Source organism: Cavia porcellus, unplaced genomic scaffold (genome assembly GCF_034190915.1).
Source record: "Cavia porcellus strain 051 isolate PalLab524CR breed Dunkin Hartley unplaced genomic scaffold, mCavPor4.1 scaffold_3, whole genome shotgun sequence".
In the NCBI taxonomy this organism is placed as follows: Eukaryota; Metazoa; Chordata; class Mammalia; order Rodentia; family Caviidae; genus Cavia; species Cavia porcellus.
Genome location: NW_026947486.1, coordinates 120,619,311 through 120,638,665, shown reverse-complemented (window position 1 = coordinate 120,638,665; position 19,355 = coordinate 120,619,311). Strand labels below are relative to the sequence as shown.

Below are 19,355 nucleotides of genomic sequence, written 5' to 3'. Positions count from 1 at the left end.
TTTAAAAGAGCTCAAATTTTTTAAAAAGAGCTGGGAGTGTTCAGTATGCAGTCCCTGGATTCAATCCCTAGTACCCACAGTCCCCAAAAAAGATATTTAGAAGAGTACAACTTTCCTAGGCATAGTGGCACACACCTGTAATCTCAGCACTCAGGAGGCCAATGCAGGAGGATTGCTGTGAGTCTGAGGCCAGCCTGGGCTATGTGGTGACCTCAAGACCAGTCTGCACTACATAGTGAAAACCTATCTCAAAAACAAAAAAAAGGGTGCAACTTCAAGACACAAAGTAACTCATGTGTACACTCCATACCTTTACTCCCAAGGCTTTATTTTCTTTTCATTAGGTCCATCAGAACCAAATTCCTCAAAGATACCATAACTCTATAAATTAATCTAGTTGATAAGGTAAAGCATAGCCACCTGAGCCTAAGACATAGGAAAAAGGGTTCAAAGAAGTTTTTAGGAAAATGTCCTGGACCACCCACTTCCTCCAAGACTACTGATAGATCCCCAAGCCCACACCAGGGCATCTCTGCTCTAGGAGTGTGCTTCTTGCTGCCTAATAAACCAGCCAATGTGACTGGATTCATAACCTATGCCGCTGGCTGAGTTGAGGTCCCCAGATCCCCTTGGAGTGACACTGGACTGGCTTAATAGCAAGTTAGGCAATGCCCAAGAGAGGGTTCATGAACTAGAAGACTGCACTCTGGCGAACTTTTGCATCTGCAGTAACAGAAATAAAAAGTGTGAGAGGAACAAGGCCACCCTTAACAAAGAGAGGGCCCGTTTTCACAGGGTCCCTGGGGTAGCATAGTCACAAAGTTGCTCAGATTGGGTTTCAATTTGAGGTCGTCCTGACTAAGCCTCCAAGAATGCTGGGAAAACAGGGATGCACCACCACACCTAGCAAAGATTGATTTTTCAAAGAAATTTCTTCCTCTTGAAAGATATAGATCAGTGGCCAATTAGTCCTTGGAGACCTCATGGCACTACTCTGCTACTTACAGTGACCTGATCCTTTGATGAGAGTCAAGGGTTACAGAGATACACATTCCACCCATTGCTAGAAGAGGCCAGGAGAGTCGGTCCACCTTGCCTGGGTCAGAGGTTATAGATTCAGGGCCAAGAATTTTATCCATCTCTTCTCCTCATGAAGGTTCCTGTTCTACCTCAAACTAGAAAATGGTTCTGAAGAAAATGCTAAATAAAAATAACAGGAAGCCAGACAGGGGAGTGCACACCTGTCATTCCAGTACTCAGGAGGCTGAGGCAGGGGACTGCCTTGAGTTTGAGGCCAGCTGGGCTATATAGCGAATGCAAGGCCAGCCTGAGTTACATAGCAATATCCTGTTTTTAAAAAAAAAAACTTTCTTAAAACACCAAAAAATAAGCAAACAAATAGAAGGCAGCAGGACCTGAAGGTACAAATCTATCATCTAGACACTCAGAGACTGAGGCAGAAGGGTCCCAAGTTCGAGCCCAGCCTGAATAACTTAGTGATTTAGGGAGACCCTGTCTCAAAATTTGAAAATAAAAAAGAAAAGGTGGATGTGAAGCACTACATTCTATGTATAGTACCAGTGGGGAAAACCCCTAGAATTTCTTTTCCTCTACATGGCGCATAGAAACCCTTTATTCCAAAGCCAGCCATAAATAATCTCTGAAGAGATTAAGGTTGGGGCTGGGGATTTAGCTCAGCGGCATAAGTGCCTGCCTTGCAAGCAGGCAGTCGTGAGTTCCATCCCCGGTACTGATAAAAACGAAAAAGACAAAACAAACAAACAAACAAGAGATTAAGCTTCTCCTACCTTGACATCTTGGAGCTAGCCATAAAGAAATTCTCTAACCATTACGGGTCCAACCCTGCCTGTTGTGGTTGGCCAGCCCCTCAAGTGGGGACTGAGCTACATCCCCAGCTCTATCTGGTATTTTGAGACAGGGTCTTGCTAAATTGCCCAGGCTGAGACTGAAGTTGCAGTCCTCTTGCCTCAGCCTGAGTGCTAGCATAAGAGGTGCACATTATAGTACTTGGCACAAATGCTCCTTTCTGACAAAAGAACCAACTACAGCAAACGTTTATTTGCTGTATGTAACCTGTGCTGTTGATGCAAAATAAAACACATCTTCCCCAAATTCCTTTCAAGATCAACATTACCAAACTTGATTTTCTGGGCCAGGGATTTAGCTCAGTGACATAAGTGCCTGCCTGCAAGCACAAGGTTGTGAGTTCAATCCCCGGATACCTCCCTCCCCCAAAATCAATGAGTTGATCTTCCTTAGAGTACAGTTATTTTTCGCAGGCCTTCGGCCCACAGCTTGCATGGCTTCTCTGGGGAAAACAGGGGAGCCACGGCCCTTCTGGGACCTTGCTGAGGCAAGATTTCATTGCCTGCTTCGAGCGAGACATAAACAGGAACCGCCTGCATGGCAGATGCCAGGACCTATCAGGTACAAGTGTGTGAGGACTCAGGGAGTTCTACTGGGTCCTGTGGAGGTGGGCACGGTGCCCACAGTTTGGCACCACAGATCCCTAAGAGGCCCCCAAATTCGGTGACCAAACCGACCAAACCCGGTGACTGTACCGGAAGGGCACTGCATGTGAGTGTGTGTGCACCTCCTCAAGGTGTTATGCTGTGTCCCTGATGTTCTGGATTATTTTGGGGGACAGAGGTGGCTGTAATTGCAATCGGGCGGTCAAAGGATCCAGAGATTGCCAGGGCGGTCAGGGTGCACTAGGGGGTGAGAACTCAGGTCGGTGGGGCAGCAACAGTTTTCACGCATGCGGCTTCTGGACAGAACGCATCCTGGGAAGCAAGGTGGCCCAGGCTCAACGTGCTTGGCCCTAGCCCCTCAGATTCTGCCGCTTTCCCCACTGCTGTGCCGCATTCCTAACCCGGCGCGCGCAGCAACTCACGTTTCCTCGCTACTACCCAGATGCCCCGCCTCCCCCGGCCCCCAGCACGTGACCTCAAGTCAGAAAGCCTGGAAACTGGGAGCTCCCACCCAAGAAGAGCCCAGGGTACTTCCGGGGCGGGGCACGCGTGGGCCAGGGGCGGACCCGACGAGGTCCCGCCTACTCCACGGCGCCCACTGACGCGTGGTAGAGGCGGGGCCGGCTCAGAGTCCTCCTCCGCGTCCCTTGGTGGGGCGGGGCTGAGGAGCCGCGGCCCCTCCCTGGGCCGCCATTGCTTGGGCCTACCGGGCTTCTGGCATTGAGCTCGCCTCCCTTCGCTGGGCTGAGGGGCGCCCGGCCCGCCTAGTACTCCCCTGCCAGGCCCTCGTCTCCCCGCGGCCAGGCGAGTCCCTGCCAGCCAGCCGCCCTCTTCCGCCTTGGGAGTGACCCGAGCACGGGAGAACCACTGCACAGTCCCATCCTGGAGGCTTCTATGGGCCGATCGTGAGCCGCCGGCTTCCCGAGTGCTTGGAGAAACACGTAGCACTGATCGTGCGCGCCCCGCGCAGGGGGTCAGCACAGGCTCTCCCCTGACCTCACTCAACCCTGTTCTGCTTCGATCCCCCTAGAGCGCACGGTCCCCAAACTGTGCACCCGCCGGCGATCCCAGCCCAGCGGGAGACGTGGACATGAGGTTGGCAGGTGGGTGGCTTCCACAGCGCACGGGGAGGAGGCCCAGGTGTCCTGACTTTGTGTCAAGAGGACCCCGGACAAGCCGCTGGCTTTCCACACTCACTCTGTGACCTTGAGCAAATCCTTTCACCCCTGAGTACTTCAGCTTCCCAGGTCGTGAGATGTGCGATGTGCATAAGAGTAGCTGCTTGGCCAGTGAAGTGCGACTGAGGCCCCCGGAGGCCTGACAGCTGGGGAGAGGTGGAGAGGCAGGTGCTGGAGATGCTGGGTGCTAGCCAGGGCAGCTCAGGTGTCACTGCTGCCTTTGTGTGGCGGCGGGGGGCGGGGACGGGGGACGGGGGAAAGCTGGGGTTGAAGTGGAAAGTAGCACCCAGACTTGGAGTACAGATCTGCTAGGGGAGTTGCCTGACCCGTATCCGTATCCAAGTGGCACTGGAAAGTTAAAAACGCTAAGAGTGTGGGTGCTGAAGAAGTCAGGGCTTGGGCGAGAAAACAGTGAGTCATTGCTCCATTGCTCCGTGGGGTTGTCTGACGACCTAGGTGGAGGAAATCACCAGAAAGGGCAAACGTGGAGACAGGCAGCCCTGCCATACCAAGCCTGCTTCTGTCTAGCTTTTAGACGTGGAGTAAATCATCAAACCATGCAATGTCCAGAGACATTGGGTGAGGACAGCATGCCATCCTGGAAGCAAGCAGTAAAAGACTTGTATTAGGAAAAGGATGTGGGCAGCCCACTGTGAGGTCAAGGAGGACAAGAGCCCACATGACCAGCATGTGACACCATGAAGATCAGGGCTGACCTTGGCCCCAAGCCATTTGTTTGGGGTGATTGGGCCAAAGCCCGATTGGAGCTGGCTGGGGAGAGGGTGGGAGGTGAGGTGGCCGCCAGGCTAAGTGTAGAAGACTCTGAAGGACCTTGACTGGGAAGGAAGTTGGAAAGGGAGAGAGGATGGGGTATGGCCTGGGAAGAGTGCTTTCCAGCTCTGCTTTCTCACTATGGAGATGTCAACAGCCCAGAAGACAGCAAAATGGAGAGCAGGGTCTCCACTGCTGGAAACCAGGGAGGGAGGGGAGCAAGGCCCTGGCTGGCAGCAGGTGTAGGACTGGGCTCCCCATCTGCACTGACCTGCAACCCTGGGGGCAGTGTGAGGGGAGCAGGTGGTGGCTAGGATACAGATAAGGCCCAGGGCCTAGAGGCAGAATGTGCCCTGGTAGAGGATGGGGCTCCTTCCCAGGCCTGTGGGGTCCTGGAAGCCTTCTTAGCTGGCCAGCAAGAAGAGAATTGACGGGCAGCCCTTAGGCTTGGGCTGCGCTTCCTCCTCCTGATGGAATCTACCCGCCAGAGCTTGGTGGATGGCAGGGGGGTCACCCTGGAGTTCGCTAGTGCCTGAGGTGGTCCTTGCTGTGTCTGTCTCACCCCAGGCCCCCTCCGCATTGTGGTCCTAGTCATCGCCGTGGCTCTCACCTGGATCGTCATCAGCATCCTCCTGGGTGGGCCTGGCAGTGGCTTTCCTCGAATCCAGCACCTCTTCAACAGTGAGTGTGAGCCCTCAGGCTTCCCTGGGGGATCCCTTCTCTGGCAGGCTGTACTCCACCTGTCTCCTGGTAGCAAATGCCACCTTCCTCCTGTCAAGCAGGTATGACAGCCTGACAGGTAGCACCTTGAGTTCCAGTCCTGTGCCAAGGGGATATCAGTGAGGTCCTGGAAGGCACCCTGCAGGTTCTCTGCAGGGCCCTCACTGGAGGAGGGGCCTCTTCTTCTTGTGTCTACGGCTGGGTCCCCAAAGTACTCAATGGCTCCAATATCCCCCTTCCAGGAGCAAAAAAAGGGGTATTCAGTTTTGCTTCTGAGTCTCTTAGGTGTAAGCAGTGAGGCCTGGGCCCAAGGCCACCACACTAACAAAAACAACTCTCCTCCCACAGGCCCAGAGAGCTCTGCAACTGCAGGTGAGGCTCTGTCCCCACCCCACTCCTCCCCTGCATGGCCCTCAGGGTAGTGGTTCTCTCCTCATCTCCCCAGGCATAGCAGCCAGCTCCCCACCACTGCCACAATGCACAGTGCAGGGGAGGGCAGTGAGGTGCAACAGGCAGCTGGCAGGGATTGGAAGGGAAGGGTGCTGCCCCCTTAGCCAGCCAGCCATCCCACCAAGAGGCCTAGGATCTCACCTCTTTACTAAACCCTCGACTGGCCACACCTTTGCTTGCCTTTTTGCTAGAGGATATTATCTCTCTCTCTCTCTCTCTCTCTCTCTCTCTCTCTCTCTCTCTCTCTCTGTCTCTCTCTATGGCACTAGGGGTCTGGGAATGGAATCTAGGGCCTTGGAACTGAACTACACCCACAGCCTTGTTCATTTGTTTGTTGGTTGGTTTCTGTGTAGCAGTCCTCCTGCCTCAGCCTCCAGTGCTGGGACTACAGTCATGCACCACCATGCCCAACTTTATTCTTTATTTTGAGACAAGGTCTTTCTTGCTAAACTGCCCAGTCTGGACTCAAACTTGTAAACCTCCTGCCTTAGCTTCCCAAGCCCCTGCACCTGGTTGTTTTGTTTTCTTTCTTCAGACAGGGTCTTGTTCTTTAGTCCAGGCTGGATTGGGATTCGCTATTGTAGCCTGGCTGTCGACCTCAGGATCTTCCTGCCTCAGTTTCTTGAGAGCTGGTATTACAGGGGTGTACCATCACACCCAGCTACTGTACATATATTTCTTTTTGTTTTTTTTTTTTTGGTACCAAGGATTGAACTCATGACCTTGTGCTTGCTAGCCAAGCACCTAAGCCACTGAGCTAAATCCCCAGCCTACATACATATTTCTGCCAACCCTCTCTGACACAATCTAGGCCCTTTCTGCCGTGCATCTGAAGATACTACAACCTCTGCCCATTACCTAGTCCCAAAGCCAGAGCCATGAAGAAGCACCCTCCTTCCTGACCCCAAAATGAATTTCAATGTCCTGGGGCTGCTGTAACAAAGACCCATCACATGTGTGGTGGAGCAGCAGGTTCCCTTTTGCACAGTTCCCAAGGGCAGAAGGGTGAGGTGGAGATGTTGGCAGGTGGCACTCTTGTTCATCTAAAGTTCCAGGGGAAGGGCTTGGATTTGGTGCAGATCTTCGAAGCTTTGGGGTACACTGAAGCTTGTAACTGCACCACACTGGTCTCCACCTCCCTGTCACACAGCGACCTCCTTGTTTGTCAATTCTGCCTTTATAAGGCCTCGGCCTGCTGCAGTATGACCTCATCATTACTAATTCATCTGTGGAGACCCTGCTTCCAAACAAGGCCACATTCTGAAGTGCTGGGAGTTAGGATTCCAGTGTTTCTTTCATTGTTGTTGTTGTTCTTGGATGTTTGAGACAGGATCTTGCTATGTAGCCTAGGCTGGCCTCAAACTCACGGCCATCTTCCTGCCTCTGGCTCTCGAGTTCTGGGATTACAGTGAGGCCCCTGTACCCCACTTCCATCGGATCTTTCATAGAGATACAGTTCAGAGCACAGCAGAGGCCATCCTCCTGTCCCCATCACTGCATGGACTTGGGGACCCAGTCTTTGGGCTCTGAGCCTAGTTTCCTCTGCCCCTGTTTTGTTCCCGCCTGTGCATGGGCTGTAGCCAGCCCTTGGCCTCCTGGATGGCTGTCACCTGGCCAGTAGGCCAGTGTCTGTTGAAGTGTTTCTTGCCTTGCCCCGAGCCACACCTTCCTGAACTGGTTCCCTGCTCTGTGGGTACCTATTCCTGCCCCCCACCATAGATCTGAAGTGACTCGGCAGCCAGGTCACTGGGTCACACCTTTGTCCTTGCTCAGAACCACGGGCCAGGAGATACAAGTGTGGCCTACCCCAACCATGTCCCGAGGAGCACCTCGCTTTCCGAATGGTCAGTGGTGCCGCCAACGTCATTGGGCCCAAGATCTGCCTGGAGGACAAGATGTGAGCTCAGGGACCACAGGGCAAGAGGTGGGGTGGGCCTGCTGAGGAGGAAAGAGTCCATGTGATCGTGGTGGCCTCTGTCCCCTGCCAGGCTCATGAGCAGTGTGAAGGACAACGTGGGCCGTGGACTGAACATTGCCCTGGTGAACGGTGAGTCCCCAGAGCACACCAACCTTCCTTCCTTGTCCCCATATAGCTGCTGTGTTTGCTGGGCACCCCTCCAGGAGCTCCCAGGGCTATTGAAAGGATCCGCACAGAGGTGACCCATGGACAAAGCGGGCAGCCACGTGCAGAGCCCAGATTAACACTAGCTCTGTGGCTTTGGGTGGGCTGTAGCTCTCTAAACAAAGAGATGGTGGGGGTGTTGCATAGCTCTAGAAGCCGGCTGAGGTGGTGCACATCTGTTACCCTAGCACTTGGAAGGCTGAGGTGGGAAGATTGCCATGAGTTCCAGGCCAGGCTGAGGTACATAGTGAGTGCAAGGCCAGCATGGACTGCACAGAGTGACCCTGTTTCAAAAAGCCAAAAATGAAACAGAGTAAAAGGAACTTTTGGAAGAGTTGCAGCCAGTTGCTACTGGTGCCCCTGAGTGGGTGGTGAGAATGGCCCCTTGGTCACCCAGAAGGTCCCCTTCTTCCTCTTGATGCAGGAGTGAGTGGTGAGCTCATCGAGGCCCGGGCCTTCGACATGTGGGCTGGAGGTGAGTGTGGCCAGCACCCTGTACCCTCTGTGGCCTGGCCTCAGGGTGGGGGCGGGCCACCAGCCAGGACACAGGCCAAGCTTCCTGCCAGCCTTTCCCTCGGTGGGGCCTTTCCTCAATCTGGGTTTGGCTATGTGGGGAAAGACCACACGGACAAGCCTAAAGCCCTGTGTCCTGTGGGCCACGCATGTCTCCAGATGTCAATGACCTGCTAAAGTTCATCCGTCCACTGCATGAAGGCACCCTGGTGTTCGTAGCATCCTATGACGACCCAGCAACCAAGTAAGTAAGCATCCAGGGGAGCCAAGCAGGGGCCTGCAGAAGCAGCCTGTGCCCACCTGTCTTCTGGCTGTGCGGCAGGATGAATGAGGAGACCAGGAAACTCTTCAGCGAGCTGGGAAGCAGGAATGCCAAGGAGCTGGCCTTCCGGGACAGCTGGGTGTTCGTGGGGGCCAAGGGCGTGCAGAACAAGAGTCCCTTTGAGCAGGTACAGTAGCAACCCTGCCCTCACCCCCCAGCTACCCCTGCAGTCCACACTAGGATTTAGCTTCTCAAATGTGTTTTACCCTAGAGGGTCTTTTGTTTTCTTTGTTTGTTTGGGTTGGGGGGGGTGATTGTGTTTTTTGTTTGTTTCTTTTGATTTAGGGCCTCACTGTATAGCTCAGGATGGCCTTGAACTCATGGTGATCCTCCTGCCTTAGCTTCCAAAAGGCTGGGATGACAGGCCTGTGCCACTAGACTCAGCTTCTAAGCTGTCTTAAAGTGGCAAAGTTTGCACACTGACAAAGTCACAACCAAGAATCTGTCCTCCCCAGTGACTCCAAGGTGCTCAAGCCCGCCTGAGTCTTTCAAAGCCCTGGAGTCCTTGGTCTGCACCGTGCTGTGCACTCTGCCCTCCAGGGTCATGCGTGTGTCAGGGCCAGTGCTTGGGCTGGGAAGCAGGAGAGCCCTGGGTGCCAGCCTCACTGGGGAGGCTTCTGGCCCAAACTAAGGCATAGCACCCCCAAACTCTGCTCCTCACAATGCATGAATACATTCCTAGAAAGCTCTGGCAGATAAAAAAGCAGCTTGACGTATTGGGTGAGGTGGTACACACCTGTCATCCCAACACTTGGCATGCTGAGACAAGGATGATCACCATTAGTTGGAGGCTAGCCTGGACTACATAGTGAGAGCCTGTCTCAAAAAGCCAATAAATAAATGAAAAAGGTAAAGGCAAGCTAAAGCTGCCCTGCTCTAGGCCTTGCTCTGGCTGCAGGTGCCCAGGCTCCCTTAGCAGGAACCGTCCTCCCTCTCCCCGCACTGTTCCCTCCTTGGCAGTGCCAGCCCAGGCGCCTACACACAGGCTATCCCTGTCCTTGTCCCATCCCCCAGCACGTGAAGAACAGCAAGCACACCAACAAGTACGAGGGCTGGCCCGAGGCGCTGGAAATGGAGGGCTGCATCCCACGGCGCAGTGTGGCCAGCTAGCATGGGGGCCTGGCCCAGCCAGGGCTCTGGCACAATCATACAGCCTCCAGGTACACTTGACATGGGAGCCCAGGTACCTCTGTCTTCCCAAAGCTGCCCTTGGGGCCTGTGTCTCCCAGCCTTTCCCCTCCACCCGAGGGCCCAGCTACAAGAGCCTTGGGTGCCCACCCCTGTCACCAGGGTAGCCACCTGGTAGGTGGTAACCTCTCACAGGACAGCGCCATCCAGGGCATCTGCACCCCGCCCCACAGTAGGAGGGGCCCTGAAGCAGTCTCCGGCACAGTGGATGGCAATGGCGTGCAGTGAGGGGGCTGCCTGCCAGGTGGCCTCTTGAAGAACCTGTGGTCCACAGCAGAGTCAGGAGGCTGAGCAGATGTCCTGTATCCCCAAGCCTCATATCTACCCCCATAGGGATGGGAACCAATGCTGAACAGCTCCAGCTCCAGCTGGCGCCATTCAAAGCCAGGACTGGACATGTGTGGCCTTCAAGGACTGGGGCAGGAAGTGAAACTGGGAGTATAGTTGGTATGTTCTGTCATCCCAGCACTGGGGAGGCTGAGGCAGGAGGACTCCCATGAGTTTGAGGCCAGCCTGACTACATAGTGAGACCCTGCCTCAGAAGACCAAAAATAAAAAAATAAACAAAACGGAGAGTGCAGCAGTATCTGGGTGTAAAGAAGAGAAAATGAGCCAGGCGTGGTGGCTCACACCTATAATCCCACCATTTGGGAGGCTGAGGCAGGAGGATTGTTGTGGGTTGGAGACCAGCTTGGGCTACACAGTGAGCTCAAGGCCAGCCTGAACTGCATAGGGAGACCCTGTCTCAAAAAGACGGAAAAAAAAGAAGATCATCTGGACTTTGCAGACAGCAGCAGTCAGGGCACTGCAGGCATCCTAGAGGTCGCAGTGCCAGTGCTGATGCCTTAGGAGTCCTGCTGTGGCAGCAGCAGAAGCGTTCCTAGCCCCAGGGAAAGCAAACCTCAAGGAACAAAGCCAGGTGTTGCAGCACAGCCTATCACCCCAGCACTCAGGAGGCTGGGGCCCAGAGGCTCATGAGTTTAATGACATCTTGGGCTACGTACCAGGACTGTCTCAGAAAACAAAGATGAATGTCCAGTTAGAAGCCCACCAGGGAAGAAGTGGCTCAGATGCGAGACTGCCAAGATAAGGCTCAGTGGGGCGTGCTTGCCTGGCATGTGTGAGACTCTGGCATACCCAGCCCCACCCCTCCATAAATAAAGAAATAAAATGAAGCCCAGGAAGTGAGGAGGGCTCACCTCTGAGCTGGTGCCTTCTAGAGACTTGTTCTTTTCAGAGCTAGGTTATGGTCACAGCAAAATGGAGCTCCTAGTTTCCGGTTGTGGGCTCTGAGTTCTAAACAAACTGTGCCATAACATCCTTTTTCCGTTGAATTATCCAGTGCTCCACATTCATAAATCTTCCTACAGAGAACCCTTCCTCTCCCGACTGGAGAGAACACAGCTCCCTCCAACCCTTTGCCTGGCTCGCTGGCTGGACTGCCCAGCATCCCTGAAGCTGCATAGGCACCACCACCCCTCCACGCATGTGCGCACACACACACACACACACACAGGTTGAAATGAACCTGCTTTGTTCTCCATCAGTACTTCAGTTATACCTCAGCCTGGGTGTGAGAAGCTGGGTGAGAGGATTCCATATTATTCAGTGCCGGGCTACCAGGAAGCAGAGTGAGAAAGGGGAGGCCGGGAGGCAGAGGCACCCTGCAGGCCATGCCCAGGTCCCATTTCTTCTGACCAGGCCCTGCCTCCTACCAGTGAGAAGAGAGGAGCCAGGAGGCAGAGTCATCCTGCAGGCCATGGCCAGATCACGCCTCTTCCGACCAGGACCCCCCTCCCAACAGCGTGTGAGCCAGGTGACCCAGTCACCTTAGGAAGGACCCTGTGAGTACACAGGCTTGGGGCACCCAGGTGGAAACCAGAATACGCAGGTCAGCAGTTTGGTGATGGATGACCTGGACTTCATTAGGTTTTGCTGCTAGGCTCGGCCAGGCAGCCCAGACAAGTGCTGCAAGTGTTCAGCCTTCTTCCGTTGGCCCCTGTGGCTAACGAACATCCCTAGGTGCCTATGTGGGCCAGCAAACGATCTCACACTAGGGAGGTGTGAGACAGCAACGGTGCTGGCCCTGCCCCGCTGGGAGTCAACAGTGTCACACAAAACAGCCAGGCAGCTTCATTTCCCACTTGGCCCAGCCAGGCTTAGGTTGTGCCAGTTCCCAAAGTCTACCCTGAGCACTTAGTACACCTTGAGGTACAAGTGCCAGAACCCAAAGGGAAATGGGCACAGGAAAAGGAGGCCATCGCTGAGTATGGTGGCCTGAGGCAGGATGATCTTCAAGAGTCCAAGGCCAGCCTAGGCTACAAATATAGTGAGTTCAAGGTCAGCCTGAACTACATAGTGAGAACCTTGTCTCAAAAAGCTTTAAAAAGATTTCTGGGAAGATGGCCTAGTGAACAGCAGAGAAATGGTCTCTCTGATATGTGGTGTCCAGATGTTAGAATGTAGCAATGTGAGGAAGAGGAGGAGAGAAGGCTCTGAAGTGAGAATTGAAGCCCATGGGGAGAGGAAAGAGACGGAGACAGAGACAGAGAGTGTGAGCTCAACTCAGAAGAAGGCAAGCAGCACTTTCTTTGAGCCCTGACTCACCACATGGGAGAGTCAGGTCAAACCTGAAGACACACAGGGACTACTGGTGACCCCAGAGGCCTCCCCGGAGAGAGATGCACCAGTGGAACAGGGCAGTGGACTCAGCAGACTGCAGTAGCTGGTGAGTTACTTGGGTTCAGAAGGCCCCCTCAAGAGGGTGATTGGCTGGTGGCCGCCTTGGAGAGCTGGGCTGGGAACTCAGCAGCTGCGGGCTGGCTCCATCTAGTGGCTCGCATTGTCAAGGTGAGGCCGAACCCAGTTCAAATCATCGGGAGGTCAAGGAGCCCAGTTTAAGACAGCAGGGGAGCAGAGTTCAAGGTGACAGGAGGCAAGAGGAGTGTTACAGGCTGAACAAACCAAGTTCTAGCCTCACAACCAGAAACTGACGTGAACTTCAGTGGAACTAAAGGTGCAAGCCTGGGATTACCCGCTCCCCACCCATAAATCTGTACATTGGCTTGGTGGGATTGATCAGCACAGATCTGGGCTGTCTGCCCACTCTTTCTATCAGTGATGACAAAGACACACCCTAAAGTGGACTTTTTTTCTTGTTTGCTTCCTGTTGTAGTCAGGGCTTGTACACAGAGAACAATTCAGACCAGGACATGGAGTTTATAATATTTTTATAATGGCCACCAGAAGTTAACACAGGAAAATGCAGGAAATCCATCTGCAACACCAACGACATAGATTATTTAGTCAAGAGTCTAAACCCCACGGCAATGTCCCACATGAGTCCAGATAAAAACCCAGAGCTCAGAACAATGCCTCCACGAGTCCAACTGGAAGTCCAGAGCCCACAAGAAGGACTCACGCCAGTCTCTTTTACGGATTCGTGCTGAGAAGACCCAAGGGTCAGCGGTGGAAGCCAGAAAGTCTATGCCAGCAGGATGAAAGAGCTGTGCCAGTGGGATGAGGGTTCTACACTGGAGCTAAGAAGTCACACTCACAACAAAGAGCGGGGCTGTCCTGAAAGGCACCACAGCTGTTGTCAGCGACACGGAGGCCCCGAGCTCCTCTGACAAGCACAGTCGGGTACGTGCCAGGAAGCAGCGTGACGAGTTCATCCTGGAGACCAGGCAGCACATGTCTTCCCCTCCAGAGCCAGGAAGCAATGCTCGATGTGAAGACCAAAGCTTCTCCAGGAGAGCCAACAGCTCAGACAGCAACTCATAGGAGAACCCACAATGCCTCCTTAATGCCTCAACCCTCCACATCTCCCTTCTTCTCCACCTATTTATCCTGGCAACCCTCCTCAGGTGGAGCATCTTCTCTCAATGCATGCTGATGTAATCCAGCTGGCGTTAAGTTGACCACCAGTTTTCAAACCATAACACTTCCCTTCTTCCCCACCTTTTCTTTTTTGTTTTTGGCTTCTTTTTTCTTGATCTTGTTTTTATATGAGTGCAAATATTGTTTCTAGGTTTCTTATTGTTACTGTTGCTTGTTCTGTTCTTGTTTTTATTTCTTCCTTCTCTTTCCTTCCTGTCTTCTTTACACTTTCCCAAAGTGTGATTTTCCTTTGTCCTCTGGCCTTGCTTCTAATCTCTTCTTTTTCTATTTCTGTTTTTCTCCAAATGCCTTTTGAATATTTCCCCTCGCAACAGCAAGCAGAAACACGAAACAATACCCAGGATTGGAGGCAGATTTATTTTATGTCAATTGGCACTGATCGGGATCACTTCCAAAATATCAGACCCTGGTCTCTGGTGGTCTGGGGCTTATGTGGGATAAACAAGAAGGAAGCACAGAGGCAGAACGGCCTGTCAGGTGGGGATTGATTTATACAATGTGCGTCCTAGCGACCAGCTATGCATCACAGTGACCAGCTGTTTCTAAGAAACAAAAGGAACAGGAACAGGAATTGGAAATATTACCTGGGCAGCAAAGAAACCGAAGTATACTGGCAGAGGAGGCATTTTCTATTACATTTCCCTCCTCTTTTAGTCTTCCTGGCAAATCTTTGCTGGGTAAATTATATGTGACCTATTGAGACAACGCCCAACTCGAAGCAATATCACTGGGGGTTGTAAGCAGCCTGAAAATGCACAAAAATCAAGGGGAATAGGTACAGAGAAATTCTGTGAATGGTATCCTCAGGCTTCAGCTGTGTGTGAACTGCTCAGTGTCCACAGTGAACAGAGTAGGGCTTTGAGTGTGTTGTTTGCTCAGAGTAAAGTCTGGAGGAGCTGTCCAGGTAAACTCTCAGCATATCCAAAGCTGGATTTCTGAAACCTGTAGAGAGAGTTAATATGCATCTGGATTATAGGTGTGTACGGGAGTGTCTACAAGTATATCTGATCTTTTAATTAAACTTTATGGAGCTAGTTACAAACTGTTCCTGTAAGGTTATGTTTTATTTTTTTAACTTTTTAGAGTTTTGTGGCCTGTAGGATATACATAATTTTTATTTAGTTATCTCTGCTACAAATGCAGCTCCATTGTCACCACCAATGATCAGGGGTAGACTATATAAAGGGATGATTTTTTTACAGCAGGACCCTACAAACTTTTATTTCCCTTTTTAATGCAGAGAGGGAATATCTTGGGCCAGCCTGAGTAGTTGCATAGAAGTACCAACAGATACCTGTTAATCCTTATGAGACTTTACTTTAGTGAAATCTATCTGTATGTCAGGTGAAGATAGGGTTGGTGACACAGATGTTAAAGATTAAGCTGTCTGCCAGGGTGTGGTGCCAGCGCTATGGCTTGAGCTTGCAGAACATACTGTGGGGGACAAGTCTGGCTCTGATTCAGATGGACCTGGGATTCCTGGGCACAGCTTTTCTGGCTGGGGTTGACGTTTGAGTCAATTGGATCCCTGTAGGGAGCTTAGGAACACAAGTTTGGCATTGTTGGTGACAGGTTTCCGAACAGTAGTGGGAAGGAGTAGCAGGAAAGCTTTGCCAAATAGCTGTGTCCAAGGTGACCACAGCATATCTAGCCCTTCAAACTCCATTCCTATGAGAGCTACTTCCATCCATAAAGAGGGTGTACTCAGTGTCCATCAGGGTTGTATTTTTCAGTCATGGTCTGTTGGATCCAGCTTGGTGGGCAGACATATGGCAGGACTGATCAGTCCACAGTTATTCAGGAAGTCCAGTATAGCATGTGGCACTGCACAATTTGTCTCAGCCTAAGGTGAGCTTGTCAGCTCTCTTGACCAGAAGGACAGTGGCTGTTAGAGCACAGGGGCAAAGCGGGGGAGGCAGCCCTTAGTGACTGGATCCAAGTATTTGCACAGATAGACCACCAGGTGCTCCACTTGCTTGGTGGCTGACAGTCTGAGTAAGCATCACTGTTTTTGTGAGATGAAGGATCCAGCAGCTCCAAGAAATTTGTGGAGTTTCTTTCTTGTGACCAGTTTCTTCCAGATACTGCAGCAGAGCTTTTGGGTCTTTCCAGCAGGCAGATTTGGTGTCATTAATCAGAAGAACAGTCATAGTTTTGCTAGGAAACTAGTGAGGTCAGCTCGGAGATCTTCTACAAAAAGGGTAAACAAGTTTTTGAATCTCTAGGAGATTGAGTCCGGGTCAGTTGGCTTTTGAGTCCCAAACTGGGGTCTTGCCATTCAAAGGCAAAGAGGAGCTGGATGACAGGGACAACTCATAAACAGAAGAAGGGATCTTTTAAATCCAGGCAAGTGAGCCAAATGGCATCTGTAGGTAGCAGCCCAAGAAAGGTGTATGGGTTGGGAACCACAGAGTGTAAGGTGATTAACGGTCTATCAGGATCTTGAACTGCTTTAGTTGGCTATGGTGTGGCTGGAGCATGGTTGGTGGTCAGGCCCAGTGGTGTCTTATCTCATACCTCTGGGAGGAGAGTTTTCAGAATTTCAGTATTGTGATTATCTGTCTCAGGTTGATGCAGGCATCATCTTCCTCTCAGGGAAAGTACAGGATTAAACAAGAGGGAGGTTGTCTGGCTTGGTGACAGGAATTGTTTGGTGCAAGTTCTCTTTTGTCTACCAGGAAAGTCATAGGTTTGCCCCCAGCTTTTGTAATGACTGTGCTCTCTCAGGGGCCCAATTTCATAGAGCTCAGTCTGTCCTATCCATCCATGCCTGACAGGGCAAGGAGAGGTTCAGGTTGAGATGGATCTGCATAGTCAGGTTTCATTCTATCTCACAAATGGAGAGGACATTTCTCATTCTCTCTCTCTCTCTCTCTCTCTCTCTCTCTCTCTTTTTATTTTTTGGTACTGGGGATCAAACTCGCAACCTCATGCTTGCCAAGCAGACACTTACACCACTGAGCTATACCCCTGGCCCCCCTTTCTCTCTCTCTCTCTCTCTCTCTCTCTCTCTCTCTCTCTCTCTCTCTGTACTGGGGATCAAACTGAACCTCACACTTACCAAGCAGGTGCTTAGAATTTATTTTTTGTGTCCATAACCCTTATAACTCATAGCCAGAGGGTTGTCCATCAGACTGGATTTTTTCATGGACATCAGGTGCTTTTCATTTATCAGGTTTCTGGGTAACAGTCTTTGATGGGCTTTTTGTCCCCTCTCTCTCTTTTTTTTTTTTTTTTTTTTTTTTTTTTTTTTTTTTTTTGTCTTTTTCCTTTTTATCGGTACCAGGGATCGAACTCACGACTGCCTGCTTACAAGACAGGCACTTATGCCGCTGAGCTAAACCTCCAGCCCTATCCCCTCTCTTTAATGTCTTTGAGAAGTGCTTGAGTAATTTTATGCTTCTAGACAGGGCAACCTTTGGAAAGTCCACAGCAACTCATTTGTCAGAGCTGACAGTCCAAGTTTCCTTCAGTCAGAATGTGAAACTCAGAAAGAATTGTTGATATTCATCTCAGGTGGGTGTTAGATAATGCCATCTGACCAGGATAAATGCATCTGGAGGGATCTTGCTGAATGCAAGCAATGACTGATAAAACTGGAAGTGGATCAATTGGCCAGAATTAGATAAGTCAGGAGTAGGGGGCGAAACCATGACAGCCAACAAGGGTGCCAAGGCAAAATTCTCAGAAAGAATGGGCCTCTTTTTTTCCCTTTTTTTCTCTCTTTTTTCCTTTTTTTTTTCTTTCTTTAAGATTCAGGGAATAGTCTGGTTTCATTTTTATCTCTGTAATGTCAGAAAAGCCCTTTTTCTTGCAGTCAGGGACTGTGGGTTTGACTAATTAGTTCCCATCTCTGACTTCCTATTTACATGTCATATGCCCTTGAATGGTGGTGCAACAAACAAAGGGTGGGTGCCCTCAGAAAAAGACCATTCAGATGCCTACCTGGCCAGGCCCCTCACAAGGTTTAGGTGCAACTTAGCTAAGGAGGGTGCCAGGCCTCCTTTATGCCAAATGTTGATTACCACAGAACCACAGGTGAGGGCCTAATCAGCCACTTCAACAAGCGCTTCTCAGTCTTGGTGCACAAGCAGAGCAGCCTATTGCTTACACTTTTAGTTTCATTCACTCACACATTCATTTAACAGGTTCTCAGAGTTTAAACATTTCAACCCCCTTCCCTCAAGGATGGTCCTGACTAATGAGAATTAATCAGACTCTCCTTCTGCTTAAGCTGAGCAGGACTGACAGACAGACTAATTGGGTGCCCCAGGGATCTTACCAGAATCAGGCAGGCAATAGGTGTACAGACAGACAGACTCTGTCCTCCTCCCTTTGGGGTCCAATGTTAGCTGCTGAGGGGAAAGTCAGGAATCCTCCAGACCTCCAAAGGGACTCAAGAAATCTCAAGGGTGCAACTTCCCATCAGGATCTGAAGATGTTCTTATTCTATCCATGAGGGACATGACCAGTGACCAAAGAGGTCAGTATGGTTGGTGTTATGGTCTGTGTCTGGATGTTCCCCCAAAGCCTCATGTGGTCATGGGCCAGGCTTCTAGAGTTTGTGACTCATTCATGGTCCAATGCTGTGAATATGGGTGTGAGTGCTACATCCACCCTGGGGTGGGAAGCCTGCTTACCATGTAAGGGAAGGAAAGAGGCTTCTTCTATCAATCCTCCATTTTTACTCTTGTTGTTTTTGCTGTTTTCTGCTGCCATGAACTGTTGCTCTCTGCCATGCCACCCTGCCTTGGAGCCAGCTAATTATGAAGTGAAACCTCCACAAACTGTGAGCTAAATAAATCCTTCTTTCCTTAATTTTGGGCATCAGGTGTTTTGTCTCAGCAATGACAGAAAAGTAACCAATAGAGAATTTGGTACCAGAGAAGCAGGGTTGTTGCCATGACCATACCTAACCATGTGGTTCAAGAACCTTTTGAAATGACTTGTGGAGAGTTTGGAGAGGTCTTGAGATGTTTCCTGAAAGAGTAGAGATGGAATGCCTTAGGTTATTCTGTACAGGAGATTCTGCTCAGAGTTCAGAAGCCTAGAAAGCTGATAAGAAATCCTGCCAGTGAAGACCAGAAGTAGGGGGCGAAACCATGACAGCCAACAAGGGTGCCAAGGCAAAATTCTCAGAAAGAATGGGCCTCTTTTTTCCCTTTTTTCTCTCTTTTTTCCTTTTTTTTTCTTTCTTTAAGATGCAGTGAATAGTCTGGTTTCATTTTTATCTCTGTAACGTCAGAAAAGCCATTCTGCTGGGAAGAAGGACTGTATTGGTTTTTAGACCCCATACAATATATTTTATGGCTTGGCAGAAAGTTTGTCTGCATTTTGTTTGTTCAGACTTTGCCTGAGACTGAGATTACAGGCAGCAGAATAATTACCCTGACAGAAGAAGTTTCAAGGCAGCCAAATGTTAAGGCTGTGGCATGGCTATTGTTTGGAGCTTTGAGCCAGATTTATGTTGGGAATCAAGAGCAAATATTTGAGCAGAATGATTTAAAATGTGAGTTTGTTCAAAATGGAAGCTCCAGTAAGGCTATGACCTGCAAAGATAGAGCTGAGGAGATCTGGATTGCTGATAAGGAACAACAGAATATGTAAGATAGCCTGAGGTCATCACAAGAAGCAGCAAGTCTCCACCATTTCCAGACTCAAAACTACAAAAGTGAAAGGCTTTGCTTTAAGGAGCAAGC

General features: G+C 50.9%; 1 protein-coding gene across 3 annotated transcripts; it reads left to right on the top strand.

Annotated features, from left to right (window-relative positions):
- The first annotated feature begins 3,140 nt into the window (after positions 1 to 3,140).
- Fam3a (FAM3 metabolism regulating signaling molecule A) lies at positions 3,141 to 10,325 on the top strand. Of its 3 annotated transcripts, none has more exons than XR_001198779.3 (10): positions 3,141 to 3,595; positions 5,009 to 5,122; positions 5,510 to 5,533; positions 7,385 to 7,508; positions 7,600 to 7,658; positions 8,158 to 8,208; positions 8,406 to 8,490; positions 8,569 to 8,695; positions 9,583 to 9,728; positions 10,090 to 10,325. XR_001198779.3 is itself a non-coding variant. In XM_003462134.5 (9 exons), the coding sequence occupies exons 1-9, from the start codon at positions 3,583 to 3,585 to the stop codon at positions 9,676 to 9,678; spliced, it is 693 nt and encodes a 230-aa protein (XP_003462182.1). In that variant the 5' UTR covers positions 3,142 to 3,582; the 3' UTR covers positions 9,679 to 10,325. The 3 variants fall into 3 exon arrangements, 1 of the variants encoding a protein (XP_003462182.1); XR_001198778.3 differs by having other exon boundaries at positions 9,892 to 10,325; XM_003462134.5 differs by having other exon boundaries at positions 3,142 to 3,595; positions 9,583 to 10,325.
- Positions 10,326 to 19,355: the final 9,030 nt, after the last annotated feature.